Here is an 18797-nt window from a genome sequence, read left to right on the forward strand (position 1 = left end):
GGATCGCATGTCATAACAATGTTATGTGAGCCCCGGCACCTCTGGAACGACAATGGCACCGGAGGTGAGAATATGAGAATAGGCTTTTTTTTATTTTTATGGGGAATTACATGGAGACTGAGAAGGGACTGTCCACGTGGAGGAAAACCTCTTTAAATAATGATTTGCATAACAGACTTAAAGGGGTTGCACTCACATCCTACTTTGGACTCTAAGTTACTCCTTTCAGTTACAGCAGCTAGAATCCCAGCCATTAGCTCATCACCGATGGAACCTCAGAAAAGGATGGAATTCATTACAATTTTTCTAAACATTTTATAATTTGACATAAAGACTAAAGTGATCAGCTTTCTTAAGTTCTTAACGAACTACATGTCAAAATTTTGTTTCTGAACCTCTAATGCTGGGGTGTAGCTACAGAGGGTTAGGAGCTACACAATAAGTAGTACTGATGCCCTTAACAACTAATGCTTAATTAGTCATTGTTAGTGATGGGTGGACCTGGACTGTGAAAGTCCGGATCCACGCAGTTTCAAACTTACCCAAGTGCCAGGCCCGGGATTCTGGGTGTTGATCCGGATCCAGCAACTCAAGAAATAATAAAAAAAATAAATAAAGGAAAAATAATGAAAATAAGAATTCATACTTACCGAGGCTCCGACGCGGCTGTAGCTGCTCCTGCGGCTGTCCATTCATTTCCAGGGCCGTACATTAAAATAAATAAAATAATTGGCTTAGGGACCCCCATATTATGATACCAAGCACAGATAAAGCATATGGCTACAGGTTGCAGCCCCCAGCCGTGTGCTTATCTTGGCTTTGTATAAAATAGGAGGAACCGCATGATCTTTTTTTTTTTTTTAATTATTTAAATAAATAATTTAATTTAATTTAAAAAAATAGCGTGTGGTCCCCCCAACTTTGATACCCAGCCAAGATAAAGCTTGACAGCTGGGGCTAGTATTCTCAGGCTGGGGAGTCCAATACTTATTGGGCCGCCCCTCGCCTAAAAAGAGCAGCCTGAAACCGCCCAGAATTGTCGCATCCATGAGATGCGACAGTCCCGGGGCTTTACCCGGCTCTTCCCGACTGACCTGTGGATTACGGCACTCCTGCAGGGGCAGGGGTGTATTGGGGTTAATAAAGTGGTGAAAGAGGTGGATTTTGTATTTTATTTCAAATAAAGGATTTTTTTGGTGTTTGTGTTTATTTACTTTAACTTATGGTTTCCCCGATTGCAACCTCACCAGGACTATCGGGAAGAGCTATTTAAAGTGCTGGGATTGTCGAATCTAATGGATGCGACAATTCTGGGCAGCTGCAGGTTATTTTTAGCATTTGTCTCCCCTGATAATACCAGCCCCCAGTTGTCAGGCTGTATCTTGGCTGGGTATCAAAATTGGGAGGACCACAAGTCATTTTTCCAAAATTATTTAAATAATTAGAAAAAAAGCCGCATGCGGTTGCTCTTATTTTGATACACAGCCAAGATAAGCACATGGCTGGGGGCTGCAGGATGTAGCTGTGGGCTTTATCTGTGCTGGGTATCATAATATGAGGGGACCCATACTGTCTCCTTCACATTGGCTGGTTATAAAAAATAGGGGTGACACCATGGCATTTTTTAAAATTATTAAAAATCATTTTACAAAATGGCATGAGATCCCCTCAAGGTGGGGGCATGTCTTACTGTAACCAATCACAGATGCTGGTGGGCGGGGAAAGCAGGCCATATGCATGAACAATTATGCGCGTCTCCAGAAGTGAATGGGTGCCAGTCCCGGGTATCTGTAAGTCCGCTCATCACTAGTCATTGTCCTTTAAGCAAATTTGCATAAATCGATAGTAATATAAAAACTTTGTACTATAATAAAAAAAGTCTTTCTCCATTTATAAGCCATATCCTCTCCTCAAACATTACCACCACTACCTCTGCCTTCTGAACTCCTCCTTAAAGGGGTTCTCCAAAAATTGTTATAAAATATTTTAAGTATTAAACATTGTTCTAAATATCTTTATTTAGCAAATACATATTCTTTATCTAGTGCTCTCTGTCAGAATTTTAGAGATTACAACTGCCATTGATCAGTGCAGTGTGCACCCATCCTACAGTTTAGAGGACACACATTAGGATTTACTGCGTGAAAACATCTGTTGAAGACACATTTCAGGTCATAACAGCATCTTACTAGCCATTGTGACCTCCATTTCTTCTGTTCAGTCACTTCAAACTTACAGGACACAGAGTGGACCAAAGGAGAAGATAAATACTGTTCTTTAGCTGACTGAAAATGAAGATCCATCTTACTGAGCCTAAGCATTTTAGTGCAGTGTAGGGAGGCAATGTCTCTCAGATGCTCTTCATATTGCCCGTTTTACTGCATGGCCTCTGAAATCTAGCCCAGCCTGCAGACTGATAGATGGCAGTTGCCATATTTTAGATCCTGGCAGAGTGCACTAGATAAAGCAAACCTTTCTGCTAAATGAAGGTATTTAAAAAACTTTAATATTTAAAAGCTTTATTGATTTTATCACATTTTTCGGAATCCACTTTAACTAAAATCTGTTTTGCTCAAGATGGACTGCCTATGAAAGTCTATGAAGTTGAATAGGAGAAAGAAGGAGAACATTTAAGCTAAGTGAGTCAGAGACACAATGTGCTGCTACTAGGTTATCTTATGGTAGAGCTGAATTCATAACTACACTGCTCAATACTGATATTTAATACTCTTTATTCTGCGGCTTTTATCTGTGTGATAAATACAGACAGGAAACCAGGAATTCCTCATATTTTTGAACTTTGAATAGGAAATGTCATAGCAGCCTGTCGCTCATTAGGTCAAAGATCAGTAAAATTTCAAGATAGAACCTGCATAGGTGAAAAATCAAAAAGTCATATATTGGCCAGAAACATTTCTATTATGCCCACACTGGGTAGCTTAAGTTGAAACGTCATTAGAAATTCCAGGTAGGTTTTAAACCTGATTGAAAGTTATGGTTAACTGCTCTACTTTTCTCTTGCACCAGATTTGATGATTCTCAATGTTTTCTTCGCTTCTCTAATATGTTATTAAATTTTACATTGCAAAAATCAAACCCATACAGTACTCCAACATTTAAACACTTTTTACTGTATATAAAAGTTTGGTAACCATGTAATGCTTCAGTAATTGTATTCTTTTCAAATAGTAGTATTGTAGTTATTACAAATTTACGGTAAACCCTTTGATTGTCAGCAGCATTATCTAGATGTCAGATGTATATGCCATTTGAGACAGTTTTTTTAGTGGAGTTATTAGTGTTACTAAATGTTTAAAACGAGGAGTGTATACTTAGTCATGTTTCATTTTATTCTATATCATTTGAAGGTAAAACTAGAATTCAGATATATAAAGTCCTGGCTATAATATAGCCATAAATCAGTCATATCATACTGTTACCTTCAGTGTCGTCACTGTATTCTCAACACGCTCTTCAAAGGACTTGAATGTAGGAGAATTCCTAGAGGGGTGAATTGAAAATAATTATTACTATTAATTATTTTCTGACCAAAAAATACCTTTTGAATCTTGGTTCTTAGCATAAATGAGAAAAAATAATAAAACAGCTTGTAAGACTATGTGCACACAGTCATATTTTCGGCCTAAGTGCTGTGCTGGAAAAAAAACACCATGACAGGGACAGTACTAAGATCCGTCGTGTTCAATAACGATGTTCAGATGAAAGATTTTATACATTGTCCACTTGAAACAAATCACACAATTGCCTAGTTTATTCCATTTTAAGATGAGACTCACCTATTTAGGTTTATGGCTTCACCATAAAAATTGCATCCCTCTCACTTATCAACAATATAGTATCTGAATTTTATGGATACATTGCCATTTTTAACATAAGAAACTGGTAGTCTTGTAAATGTTATTCACTTCTGATGTATAAAACCAAAAACCATATGAATGACAAAATACATGAAAAATCATCCATTTTTTCATGGATGAAAACCGGATGATCATTTTTATTGTCATGTGAACTGAGCCAAAAAATCAGGAACCTTTGCAATTTACCTCTTATTTAAAATATTTTCCATTCTCCACAGCAGAGGCATTGTATATTTGGTTTACTGCTCATTGCCTAGGTTTTCTAAGCAAAGATAACTTGATCCTGACCGTTTTAATGCTCCTGTGCTCCACTGATTCTGCAGACCCAAAGCTATCTGCTTGCTCTATTGGGTAGTGCAAAGTTTTGGCCAGTGGCACAATCATTCCGCTGGTCCAATCTGTCAATCATTCATTAGCATAATTTCCACCGACATGTAGGACGCAGAGGAGCGGTGCTCCCTAACAATGTTCTTGAGACCACCACCTTAATATTTAGGGTTAATAACAGAGTTCTGCAATCTGTTTGTTCTTTCACATGATATGAGTTGTCATTCATGCTTCAGCAGAATTAAAAATTATTTGTGCCCATTTGTCAAGATTATAACTGTATTTCTATAGCTCTGTTTAAAATTTTATCATGGAGTCTGTCTACTGGAGAACACTCAGATGTGGTATATGAAGCAACTGGTCTTTGTGTTTCCTTACTCTGATGACCCTGATTTGTCATGAGGACACAGAACAAGTTGTAACCATCAATTTCTGTTGAATTGCATTATTATGAGGCAGATTACCTTGATTACTGTTAGCTCACACATTAATAAGGACCTGTTTGCTTCTCTGACATTTGGAGTTTAGTATATACCTGCATTTCACATTAAATATTCATTCTCCTGCATCTATTCTTAGTTGTCTGTTTTTTTTTTCATTCCCCAGGTATTCCTTTTAGGAAGGTATAAATAAGTTGACTGCTGCGTTGTGCCAGTTTAACAAAGGGAATGTGAACACTCAGTTTACAATTCATACATATTCAGGAGAAGTAACAGAGCAACATCATATCTCTGAGTTATAAGAAAAGATGTTTCAGAAGTGTTATATTATGGGAAATGCACATATTTACTAAATTAGACATGTCAGGACTAGGGATGAGCAAACCTAGGGATGAGCAAAAGTTCGGGATTTGTACCGGACACCAGGTGTCCAGGACTCGAATTCAAACACTGACTTTTAAAAACAAAAAAGCCTGCGTCCAAGTTCGTTTGCTGTTCGTATGCTAATAAAGTTTGTTGAAAGACTGCACACAGCCAATCAATAAGTGCTATTGCATGTGGAATATGCTTGTATGCTGCTGTGAACAAAATCCATAAATAAAAAAAATAAAATTTCGTGGATAGCAAACAGGGTAATACTTTTGGAGTTGATGTCAGCTGTAAATTGATAGCTGCCATAAAGCCCATGGGTTTGTAATGGATAAGCGTCTATCATACACCCCCATTACTAACCCGGCAAAGTTAGAGTTAAAAAAACACACATGCACTCAGGAAAAAAATAGTTTATTTGAATAAAGACACTACCACACTACCTCGTTCAACAATTTATTAATTTAAAAAAATTATCAAAGTTCCGACGTAACCTAGTGATTTAATGTCCCACGACACCCACTGAATGCTACAAATCTTTATTTTCAGCATGAGGCTTCATAAGTCACTGCCAATCAGCAGCAGGCCTGGTATTGGTTATGCTCATGGATTAAATCAGAACTGAACTTCGAGGATTTTTTATCAATTATAAATTAATAAACAAAGGAGTGTGGGAGAGTCTTTATTCAAATAAACTTTTTTTTCCCTGTGTGCATGTGTTTTTTAACTATACACTTGCCGGGTTAGTAATGGGGGTGTCGGATAGATGTCTATCTATTACTAACCCCTGGGCTTGGAGCAAGCTGTCAATTCACAGCTGACATCAACCCCAAAATTATTACCTTGATTGCCACCACACCAGGGCAATTGGGAACAGCTGGGCAAAGTGCCAGAATTGTTGCATCTAATGGATGCGCCACTTATAGGGTGGCTGCAGGCTGCTAATTTCAGGCGGGGAAGGGCCAAATAACCATGGGCCTTCCCAGCCTTATAATACCAGCCCCCAGCTGTCTCCTTCAGATTGGCTGATTAACAAAAATAGGGGTGACGCCATGGCGTTTTTTAAAGTTATTAAAACAATTTTACAAAATGGCATGATATCCCCTCTATTTTTGCTAACCAGCCAAGGTAACGCGGAGTGCTAAGTGCTGCAGCCCATAGCTGTCTGCTTTATCTGTGCTGGTTATCAAAAATACGGGGAGCCCTATATCATTTTTTTTTTAATTCCCTATCCCAATTTGTTTGCAGGTCAATTTCCCTTATCTTACCCCCATTTTTGCTTCATTTTGCAGCCCCCAGCCGTATATTGTTTTAAAACACCAAAGTTCAGGTCACCATTGACTTATATGGGGTTCGGGTCAAGTCTGGGTCTAAAATCAGAGTTTAAACTAGTCCAGCCGAGCCCAAACTTACACGAGTCCACTCATCCCTAGTCAGGACTCTTTAATACAAAAAGAGAACAATACAGCCTTCCTAGTTGAAGCATTACATTCAGCAGTTTACTAGTGTAGTCTAGTAGGATATCAGTCATAGGCTTATATTAGTTCTCTGACATGAGATATAAGTGAGAAATAAGTTTATTTACTTTACAGAAACATTAAAGAAGTTGTCCACTACTTTAACATTGATGGACCATCCTTAAGACAGGTCATCAATGTCTGATAGGTAGAGGTGTGACATCAGCTGTTCTTGGTGCTGGCGGTAGCCGGAATTGCAAAATTATGGAGCACAGCTGCATCTGCTGTATAGTATCTTCGGCCGGATATTACACATCCTCTTCTATTCATATTAATAGGGGGATGGTATGCCGTACCTAGCAGTGGCCATTATACAGTAGACAGAACTGTGCTGTGCAACTCCATAATTGTGCAATTCCAGCTGACTCCGAGAACAACTGATCGTCGGAGATGCACCCCAACCGATCAGACAGTGATGACCTATCCTAAAGATGGGCTATCAGTGTTGAAGTAGTGAACAACCTCTTTAACCCTCTTCATGACCTAGAACGTATATGTGCTGAAGCATCGCTTTTAACAGCACAAGCGATCAGCATGTGCAGGCATAGAGTCCCCTAGGGGGACAAGTAACATCAGTAAAAAAAAAAACAAAAAAGAGTTTTTTAAAATTTTTTAACAAAGACCTAAAAGTTCATATCACCCCCTTTTTGCCCCATTGAGAATAAAACAATAAAAAAAAACAAAAAAACACATATTTGGTATCATCACATTAAGAAATGCCTGATTAATCAAAATATAAAATCAGTTAATCTGATGACTACACGATGTAGCAAGAAAAAAATTCCAAACGCCAAAATTACAGTTTTTTTGGTCACCACCACCTTGCATTAAAATGCAATAACAGGTGATCAAAACCTTGCATCTATCGAAAAATGGTATAATTAAAATGTCAGCTCAAGACACAAAACATAAGCCATCACTTAGCCCCAGATCCTTCAAAATGAGAAAGCTACGGGTCTCAGAAAATGGCAATAAAAGCACAATTCTTTTTTCGGACAAACTTCTGAAATTTTTTTTCACCACTTAGATATAAAAATGTCACTTAATATAATAGGAGGCATTACTTGTTTTAAGGTGTTACTGAATTAAGGGGGCACTACTTGACTGACTGGACACCCTTGTAGAAATGACTGATATGTGTTTAGTGATAAATACAGAGAACACTAGAATTATCAAAGACATTAGAGCAGAAATATGTCCTGATATTTTTTCATTAGAAGCTGGATTTACTGCATATGTCATTTATGTTTCGGTAAGAAAATACAAAGCAATCTGTGTGTTTCATCCCAGATGGTCATGTAACAGTGATGCCCAGACAAGAATGTTCCGAGGGTAATGTTGGCACAGACGTCCAGCATGGTTATACCAGTTCGGCTTTTCTTCATTGCTAAATATAAAGCCGTGCTCTTGTTTTCATGTTACCACAGGAAATTAAAATAACAGATTACAATTATGTTGTCTTGAACCGCAGAGGTAAATGCCGTAATTAACATGTATTTTTGTTATCTCTGAAGCACTGGGGAATCGTAAATGTCAGTAAAGGTTTATTTATTGAATCACTTTGTCTTTGTAGTTGAGCTTTTGTTAGAAGACTAGTAACCTTCATGTTTTAAGGATTCACCTTTATGACAAATTGCACAAAATACCTTAAAATGACAGGCATATTATGAAACACTGACATAATCACATAGAATCTAATCATATATTGTCTTGGCATCTCACTTTCCAGAAAATGCACAGACAGATTCAAAAGATTGGAATGCTGTATTTTTTAATCTTAGGTTTAAAGGCGTTGTACCAAGTTTGCCAGTTATTCCCTATAAGTGGGGTAGGGAATAAATTTCAGATTGTTGTTGGTCTGACCACTGGCACCACCACCAGTGCCGAGAATGAGGCTCTTGAAGAGGCACAAGGGCAAAAAGAAGTGTGCCTGGGCAAGAGCCAAGCACAGGAGCGCAATGGAGAGCTCTGTGTGGATGATGTAGGACGTATCATCCACACAAAGGAAGAAGGACAGCGATTGCAAAAACAGAGGAGGCGTCGGGTCAAGACCAGCGACGCCCTTCGGACCGCAGGTGAATAAAATAAAAGGTGTTTTCTATGTTATACAGATCAGCCTGGGCAATTATATACATTATTTTAGAATGTTGTATATAGAGGCATGCAGGTGGTGGCCGCAGTTTATAGAAGACAAATCTGGTGACCAATTCCCTTTTAGAGCCAGAAACCCAGCATTACAAAGCAACATTGCTAACCACTGAGCCGCCATGCTGCCAAAAATCAACCTCCGTTCGATTCACATAACGTTCTTCACAGCCCCAATCTCAGAATCTGTGGGTATTTCACCAGTCAGAGCCCAGCAAAGGGAAATTTACTTTCTATAACATGGATACCTTCCAAACCTGGTACAACTCCTGAGCCACGATGCTGCCCAAAATCAACCTCCGTTTGATTCACACAATGTTCTTCACAGCCTCAATCTCGGAAGCTGTGGGTGTCTCAAAATTCAAAGCCCAGCAATGGGGAATTTACTGTCTATAGGGTGCTTTTCATGCTGCGACATCGCTAATAATATATCATCGGGGTCTCGTCGTTAGTGACGCACATCCGGCGCCGTTAGCGACATCGCAGTGTGTGACACCTAGGAGCAATGATCAACGATCGCAAAAGCGTAAAAAATCATTGATCGTTGACACGTCGCTCCTTTTCATAATATCGTTGGTGGTTCATGCCGCTGGTGGTTTGTCGTTCCTGCGGCATCACACATCGCTATGTGTAACACCGCAGGAACGACGAACATCTCCTTACCTGCAGCCACCGGCAATGAGGAAGGAAGGAGGTGGGCGGCATGTTCTGGCCGCTCATCTCCGCCCCTCCTCTGCTATTGGGCGGCCACTTAGTGACGCCGCAGTGACCTCCCCCTTGAAGGAGGGATTGTTTGGCGGTCACAGTGACATCGCTGAAAAGTTAGGTGCATGTGACGCTGCCGTAGCGATAATGTTCGCTATGGCACCGATCACCAAATGTCGCACGAATGACGGGGGCGGGTGCTATCGCGCACAACATCGCTAGCTATGTCGCAGTGTGTAAAGCACCCTTTTAACATGGATACCTTCCAAACCTGGTACAAATATTTTAATCATAATACAACAAAAAGTATAATGTTAATACAGTAAATGTATACTAATGGGAAATAAAGATTTATTGTCATTACCTCATAGCTGGCATACTTATAGAGTGACGGATTGAGTAGCTGCCATGTGAGGGCATTGTGGATAGAAAAAAGAATGCAGTACATAAATTTCACCGTTTTTGCTATTTCATTGTAACATGCAGCACACAGAAACAACTTGAGAGGTTGCACAATAAATTGTTCGACTCATGTTAAGATATCTATAATAAACAGTCAAGTCTTATGATCTAGACACAATACATAGCTACAAAAATGTATTGGAACATTATGGGCTCAGGAGTGTTAACTGGAATATGTTAAGTGAAAAAACGCCATTGACCTGCAGATACAAGGTTAATCTGCAGGTTAATAGTGTTTGGAACTTGCCTAGCATCTGCAAGGAAAAGAGCTTTATTCCTCGGATTGCTAGGATTTTAATCATGGGTGCAGTGGCGGCGTGGTTTCAGTCAAAACTCTGTGTGTCGAGAGCGGCGGCCATGCATGCCGGCATGTCACACTGTCTCCACCATGTTTTACAAAGGATGTGGTGTGCTTTGGATCATGAGCTGTTTCAAACATTTTCCATACTTTCTTTTTCCCATCATTCTGTTACAGGTTGATCTTAGTTTCATCTGTCCAAAGCATGCTTTTCCAGAACTGGGCTGGCTTCTTTAGGTGTTTTTTTGGCAAAGTCTAATCTGGCCTTTGTATTTTTAAGGCTGATTAATGTTTGCAACCTTGTGGTGAACCCTCTGTATCTTCTCTGACGAAGTCCTCTCTTTATGGTAGACTTAGATACTGATACACCTATTTCCTGGAGAGTGTTCTTCATCCTGGTTGATGTTATGAAGAAGTTTTTCTTCACCATGAAAAGGATCTTGTGAGCATCCATCATTGTTGTCTTCTGTAGATATCCAGGCCTTTTTGAGTTCCCCAGCTCACAAGTGCGCTCTTTTTTTAGCAGAATATACCAAACTGTTAATTTGGCAATTTCTAACATTTCTGCTATTTCTTTGATGGATTTCTTCTTTTTTTCACACTAATGATCGTCAGTTTCTCTTCTATTAAGAGCTCCTTTGACCACATGTTGTGGGTTCACAGCAACAAGGTCCAAATGCAAATGCCACACTTGGAATCAGTTCCAGACCTTTTACCTGCTTAATTAATTATGTATTATCGAGGGGATAGCCCATGCAGCCCATTACAGAACTTTTGAGATAATTGAGCTTTTGAAATAATTGTCCAATTCCTATTGGTTCCAACTGTAATTCCTAAACTCTGACTCCAATTAGGATGCGAATACTCTCAAATTAAAGCTGAGAGTCTGCACTTTAAACCCATAGTCATTATATAACTGTATCTTTAATATGATTTGGTAAACTGATTAAATGACAAAATGTTTGTCAAACTTGTGCCATAAGAAGGGGCCCAAGCCCAACTTTTATACCAGGGTTTATGAGTCGTTAGATACCCCTGTTCTCCAGTTAACAGTCTCATTTCTACACTTCTATATATGATTTATAGGAGAAAAAAATATTGAAAGGTCCAAAATAGTATTAAGGTGTGCAACCTCTTACACAACTGACAGGAATCATTGATATAGTAAATTCTTACCTAATAGAGTGTGATCTGTGGCAGAGGGACAAACAGAACTGATTGTTATAAACGTTACGTGCTACAACAAAGGAAATACACTTAATGTGAGCAGTAAACATTCAGCCTCCAGACACATGCTTAAATCTTCAAAGACACAAAAGTTGAATTATGTAATCAGATATGTTCCTCTGGAGCTGATAGAGCAGTTCACTTTAAGGCTATGTGCCCACGGGACTATGTACCCACGGATTTTGTCACGGAAAACCTGCAGATTTATCTGGATTTTCTAGATAAATCCGCAGGTTTTAGCAAGTACAGACACTCCAAATGTTATCCTATGGGACATGGGAAGTGTCTGTGTCCATGCTACGGTATGTGCGGCTGCGGAATATGCTGTGGATGTCCCGCAGCCGCACCTGCGGAAATCCCGGCTCTCCACTATGGAGGTAGAGGTGGGGACTTCCGCAGGTAAGTCGCATGAATGTCCTCAGGTTTTCCGCAAATATTTTGCTGGAATCCCGCAGCTATGTATAGCTGCGGATTCCAGGGAGTTGCTGTGGGAAACCTGCGGACATATCTGCGGATATATCCGCAGGTGCGAACTCCCGTGGGCACATAGCCTAAAATCTCGATTCTGCAGCCAATATTCTTTTTTTTATTATTATTTTTTTTAATAATCTGCATGCTTTTCATATGATTTTATTAATATATTTGTATAGTTTCAATTTTGCAGAGAAATTATTTTAAATTTTCAAAATTAAGTAGTTAAATAAGACTTAATTTGATTAGCACAAAGACATAGCATCTGATATTTTCCTTATATTTGGTATCCAGAAAAGTGTGCAAAAGTAACAATAAATCAATAAATAAAAAATGTGATTTTGTAAAACTGGTGAAGCATGCAAACATATCACTGTCATTAGACACATCAAAGTTAAGGTGTGTAAATGACCAACTGATGTGATTGCACTCTTGCTCATCTGTCGGATAACTGATTCAATCAATATATGTAAAGATTTCTAATAAAAGCGACTGCAGCTTGTAATGTGAAAGATATCTCAAGGCAACTCTATTAAAGGAAATAGGTTTTATTTTAGGACATTTATAGCAGATGAGAATGGTAACAGTTGGGTATTGGCTTGGTTAAGAAGAAAATATATACAATTGTCTAAATTGAAGCCAGAAAAAATGGACGATTTTTCACCCGTTTTCTCATCTCACCGTCCATTTTTTACATCCAGATGGCATGTTTTAAGCATAAAATAGTCCTAGAGAACCTCTTTAATTTTTTTTTACTATGGGCCTAAGAACTAACAGGCAGGTAGTTACTAACTGCATGCTGTTCTACCCTCTGCTGGCACAGAGCAGTCCTAGACCACTTCTGCCAGCGATTTAGCCGCTTCCGGTGACATCACGTCGGCTGAGCAGCTGCTTCTCTTCCACTTTGATATGTTGACAGGGCATGACTGCTGACATCATGCTGATTGACAGTGACTCCCTGTTGCCTTACCTGCAGGAGCTTTCTATCAATCAGCATGACATCAGCAGTCACACCTTGTAGACAAAGCAGTCGAGAAGAGGAAGAGCTACTCTGTTGACATGAAGCAGCTGAATTGCCGGCAGGAGCAGTTCAGTGACCGCTCTGAGCCAGTGCCGAGCAGAACAGACATGTAGTTAGCAACTGTCTGCTTGTTAGTTCTTAGGTCCAGAGTAGAAAAATAAAATGGTCCCGGATAATCCTTTTAATAATTTAAAAAGTAATAAAAGGCTAAATATGGTTTCCTGTATTAATAATTGCAATAGATCTGTAAAAAAAGATGCTATACGGAATATGTACATATAGCATTGTTGATTTTTGTTTTTTTAATTTAATGAGTCTAATTCGAATAGCAAATCATTAATGCATGCTCCTGCAAACTGCTCCATTGACTCCCATTGGTCCATGTGATATTTTGTTCATCGACGTATAATACGCTCATCTGACAGCCTTCATACTAACAAAATATTAATCAAAATGACCAAATTTGTAACACTGATCTAAAAGTCTGAACCTTCTCTTTAATTCACATGAGGATAAAATATATTTTGTCCTTTCCGCTGGATGACATCCAGTAAAAAAAATGCTAGATATTTGGTATTGTGTTCAAAACTGGAAAGTGATGTTGTTGTCTGAGAAGTCTGATATGGAAAGCTTTACATTGACATTTGTTAAAACCAAGTCATGGAACTACAAAATTACATTGTGAGCAATTCTTGCTTGTAGTTTAAGGTGACCAACAAGCATAGATTATTCTGTTGTTCCCTGGTTACCATCACCTCTTAAATGACTGAAAAGTTTATGCTGTAGTAATGTAAGTACCTCATATCTCCTAGCTTCTTGCCAATGGCACTTCCCACATTTGTTATTGCAGCAGAAGCTTTCAACCCAGCTTGGCTTAAGGTTTCCTGTGTCTTCTTGTACCTAGAATTTAAACTGCATTAATAGAAAATCATATGTTGCAACCTATAAGATGATACTTATATTAGAGTGGTATTCCATGGCCGTCTGATATTTAATTTCACTTTCACCAGAAACAGATAAACATGACTTTTGAAATTTCCTCTAAAGATTAGACGGCACATACAATGTGTCATATAATCTTTTTGTAAGATATTTGTAACATACATTTATATTAAAAGTCCTAATAAAGCTGATGTACTTTGATAATCAATATCAGAATGGTTGTATAGTCCTTTTTAAAAATTAAAACTTAATCTCTACTTATTTAGCCTGATTGACAATGCCTCAGTGGCCTTCCTCCCCGCTGCTGCTGCGGAGATCTACCCCTGCTCAGTACAAGCTACAACTGTTGGGTTGGGTGGGTGGAGAATAAATATACTTGGACTCATAACGAGCTCTCTCACTCTTGGGACTCATAAAATTCTCATCCTAATATCAGGATTATACAGCCATTCTGAAATGGATTTACAACATATGTACGTCAGAATCGTCAGGTCCAACAGGTATATTAATGTAACTAGAAGGTGGCCCGATTCTAACGCATCGGGTATTCTAGAATCTATTGTATAGTTAATGTATGATTTTGTTGTTATGTGTAGTTGCCAAGTGTTTGTGTAGGGCGTTGTAAATGTTCTGGGTGTTGTCTGGGTGTGGGGGTGTGTGAGAGTGGTGTTGTTTGTGTGTTGCGTTGTGTGTGTTGCGTTGTTTGTGGAGCGCCGTGTGTCTGCAGTGTTGTGTGTGTGTGGTGCTGTGTGTGTTGCGCGGTTTGTGTGGGTGTGTGGGTGTGTTTTGGGGGAGGTATGTTTTGTGCACTGTGTGTGTTGGAGGAGTCGTCCTGGGGAGAGAGGAGTATAATAGGAGGAGTAGTCCTGGGGGGAGAGAAGTATAATAGGAGGAGTAGTCCTGGAGGGGGAGGAGTATAATAGAAGGAGTAGTCCTAGGGAGATAGGAGTATAATAGGAGGAGTAGTCCTGGGGGGAGAGGAGTATAATAGGAGGAGTAGTCCTGGGGAGAGAGGAGGATAATAGGAGGAGTAGTCCTGGGGGGAGAGGAAGATAATAGGAGGAGTAGTCCTGGGGGGAGAGGAGTATAATAGGAGGAGTAGTCCTGGGGGGAGAGGAGTCTAATAGGAGGAGTAGTCCTGGGGGGATGTGTATAGGTGGCCAATGTTTGCGGGGGGCATGGCCGAGCGGGCAAAGTGTGCGGTGGGCGTGGCCGAGCGAGTAAAATGTGTGGGGGCGTAGCCAAGCGGGCAAAGTGTGTGGGGGCGTGGCCAAGCGGGCAAAGTGTGCGGGGGCGTGGCCGAGCGGGTAAAGTGTGTGGGGGGTGTGGCCGAGCGGGCAAAGTGTGCGGGGGGCGTGGCCGGGTGAGCCGAGCGGGCAAAGTGTGCGGGGGGCGTGGCTGAGCGGGCAAAGTGTGCGGGGGACGAGGCCGGGCTGAGCCGAATGGGCAAAGTGTGCGGGGGGGATGGGGCCGAACCAAGTGGCCAATGCATGCGGGGGGCGGGGCCAGGCTGAGCCGAGCGGCCAATGCGACGGTTATCACTGTAATGACGTCATTTTGGAGCAAGACAGACAGAATAAGGCAATTATATATATAGATGTTTTAATTTTTTACTGCTCTTTGCAGAGATAATGGACCAGTTAATCTATCAAAAGTGTCTTGTCTCCTAGGAAAGCAGCGCAATGTTTACAATCCCCCTACGTTCCTTTGATACCGCAGAGGCAAGGCTGCTTCTGCATGCAGAATGGGGAAAAACACAGTTTGGACTAGAGGCTTAACTATATCACTAGTAGAATTGTGAGAAGGAAGAGTCTTTATTTCTATTTGTTGGCTTACTACAAATGCTGTAATACCTTTGTCAGTGGATCCCAGTGATTGTGATATTGGGTTTTTTTTCCTGACATATTGTACTTCGTGATAGTGGTAAATTTAGGATGATATTTTTTGTGTTTATTTAACAAAAAAATTTGGTAAAAAATTAGCAATTTTCAAACTTTGCATTTTTATGCTCTAAACCAGAGACTTATGTCACAGAAAATAGTTAATAAATAACATTCCCCACATGTCTACTTTATATCAATGCAATTTTTGAAACCTATTTTTTGCTAGGAAGTTAGAAGGGTTCTACGTTTATCAGCAATTTTTTCATTTTTCCAATAAAATTTACAAAACCATTTTTTAATGACCACATCACATTTGAAGTGACTTTGAGAGGCCTAGGTGACAGAAAATACCCACAAGTGACAACATTTATTCCATGGCGCTTTACAGTGAAAGAGGGTATACATACAACAATCATTAACAGTACAAAACAGACTGGTATAGGAGGAGAGAGGACCCTGCCCGCGAGGGCTCACAGTCTATAAGGAATGGGTGATGGTACAATAGGTAAGGACAGAGCTGGTTGCGCAGTGGTGTACTGGACTGAGGGTTATTGTAGGTTGTAGCCTTGTTGGAAGAGATGGGTCTTGAGGTTCCTGAGTTTTACCAGGCTTTTGAAAAGAAGTGGCTATTATTTTATGAACCAATACAACTGTCACGAGTGTCTCTTGCCATTGAGAAATTTGGGATGGTTCACTTTTATTTTTTTGGCCTTCATGTTAAATGAAGGAGCATGGCCAGGGTGGCAGCCCAGGTGTCCTCACTATTAGAGGTATTTCTGGAATTAGGGATAGCTTGTGCCTCCCTAGCCTGAAGGTCAGTCTAGGAGCCCCTATCCTCAGTTTTCTCAATACCCCTTTGTTACACCCCCTATACCCGTTATCGCCAAACTAGTCCGTGACATTATATCCGACCTCATAAAATATTTTTTCTAGCCATTATAACACCGGTTGCAGCACTTGCACACCTGGCTCAGACCTTAATGCAGGAGGTTACAGACCTGTATTCTGAAGTCGCGAGGCAAATTGCTGTTTTTTGTATCTCGGCTTATGCCCACATGCAGCCGGATAGGTTTTCTGTGGGGAGAGATAAATTTATGGTTTTCAGGGAGGCCTGCAAACTATACTTTAGGTTCAGGTCTCGTTTGTCAGGAAGTGAGGAACAGAGAGTGGGGATAGTAATTATCTCTCTACTTCAGGGAGATCCCCAGTCCTGGGCCTTCTCTCTGCTGACCGATTCACAGTCATTGTGGTTGATGGAGTTTCGCAGATGGGCCAATGACACCCAATGGACTGACCCTGCCTTTAGGAGTCATTTCTGTGAGGGACTGTCAGTTAAGCTCCGTGATGTTCTAGTCCAGCATGCTACTTCGAAGTCGTTGGCAGCTGCGAAGGCCCTTGCCATCAGGATAGATAAATGTCTCAGGGAAAGATCTTCTATGACCAAGCCCCAGGTTATTCTCTCTAGGGATACAGTCCCACTGTTGCAGTTGGATAAACCTATGCAGTTGGGGGGTCTCCCCTCATTCTAGGTCACTTGCGGTTTGCTGTGGGTCAGGGGATGTTTCTATTGTAGTCACAAGGGTCATTATATTGTGGTTTGCCCCTCAATGCCCAAAACGGTAATATCTTCTAAAAAGCTATGTACCCCTGGTCATGTGGAGGGAAGTGAACAGGGAGTGTATATTTCCTATTTATATACGTCTCAGTTCACCATATGTGCTAATGTGGTTTTTGGTGAAAAAACTGAGACAATTTCATTCTTTGTAGACAGTGGAGCAGGAGCCAACATGGTCTGGCCAATAGTTCTTTAGCAAGAGCTATTCCCATATTGGGAAGAGAGAATTTTACTAAGTCATGCGTAATATTAACTTGCAGATAGGGACTCTTCACTGGGAGCACTTGTCCTGCTACGTCTTGGAAGACCTGCTCACTCCCATCATTTTGAGTTTTACCTGGCTGAGAAAACATAATCCTGTGATGGATTGGCAGGCTAGAGAAGTTTTAATTTGGGGCAGTTTTTACGATAACAACTGTTTGTATGCATTTATTTCCACTGTCCTGGTAAAACCTACACCTCTGTTTCTTGCAGAGGTGACTAAGGTGCTTCCAGAGAGAATGGGTGATAGTCTACCCTCACCTCAGGGTTACAGGGTTATACTAAGCCTTGATGCCCCCCATCCCAGGAAAGGTGGTCAAGGGAGGGAGGTCGTTCTCACTAAGTGTCCTGGCTCTCAGGCCAAGGTCTTTAAGGCAAAGGGGGATGCCTCTGTTGTTTGTTCTTCATGAGCATTTTGTTCTGAGAACAAACAGGTGCATGGTAATAAACGTTCAGGTCCAGACCTGTGTGTGAATGACTTTGTATGGGTATCCATGAAAAACATCAGTTGGAAGGGTGCTTTGATGGCTCCAGGCTCTAGATTAATTGGTCCATATAGGGTTGCAGACGTTATTAACCCTATGACTTTTCAGCTTGAATTACCCCAGTATTGAAGTTGCATAACATCTTCCACAGGTCATCGCTCAGGAGATTTGTTGCATCTCTGGAGCCTGCTTTATTTCTGCCCCTTATGTTTGTGTGAACCTTGAGGAACAGGGATCAATGGAGGGGAACATCTGTGAGTTGCTGTGTCTCTTTCATTAGTCGTATCCGGACGAGTCTGGTCTTGAGGGTCCTGAGACCCCTTGTAGAAAGAGGGTACTATCACGAGTGTCTCTTGCCATTGAGAGATTTGGGATTGTTCACTTTTATTTTTTGGCCTTCATATTACACTTATTTTGCTTTCTCTTGGCACTGCAAGAGATAATTTTGTTTTTCCTTGTAGTTTGCTGCTTACTAGAATGATCTTAGCTGTAACCGGTTTTGACTACTTCTCTCCTTTTAAATACTCACATGAACCATCTTGTGACGCCAAATATAGATTCATTCTTTTCTGACCACCAGAGGGGTGAGGAAGGTTCCTGTTAGGCTGAAGATCCTGCTTTTGGAGCCAAGTTGTGTGCTGTTTGCTGCTTGACTGCACTGTTGTTTGTATATCCTCTTGTTGTTTCTCACCTTCTCTTATTTCCCCCTTATCTTGTATGGTATTATACCTTGGTGTGTGTGTCATGAGAT

General features: G+C 40.5%; 1 protein-coding gene across 4 annotated transcripts in view; it reads right to left on the reverse strand.

Annotated features, from left to right (window-relative positions):
* The window catches only part of TPD52L1 (TPD52 like 1), a 145437-nt gene that overhangs the window by 10846 nt on the left and 115794 nt on the right, over positions 1-18797 (reverse strand). Inside the window, exons 4-7 of one of the 4 annotated variants that reach the window (XM_075338284.1) lie at positions 13659-13760; positions 11318-11332; positions 9746-9784; positions 3441-3501 (exon numbers count right to left, since the gene is read on the reverse strand). In XM_075338284.1, coding sequence (XP_075194399.1) covers positions 3441-3501; positions 9746-9784; positions 11318-11332; positions 13659-13760 — 217 coding nt within the window. Of the gene's footprint in view, positions 1-3440; positions 3502-9745; positions 9785-11317; positions 11333-13658; positions 13773-18797 lie in introns of all 4 variants that reach the window. The other 3 variants (XM_075338283.1, XM_075338287.1, XM_075338286.1) reach the window with 3 other exon arrangements.

This window comes from Anomaloglossus baeobatrachus, chromosome 3 (assembly GCF_048569485.1).
Source record: "Anomaloglossus baeobatrachus isolate aAnoBae1 chromosome 3, aAnoBae1.hap1, whole genome shotgun sequence".
NCBI lineage: Eukaryota > Metazoa > Chordata > Amphibia > Anura > Aromobatidae > Anomaloglossus > Anomaloglossus baeobatrachus.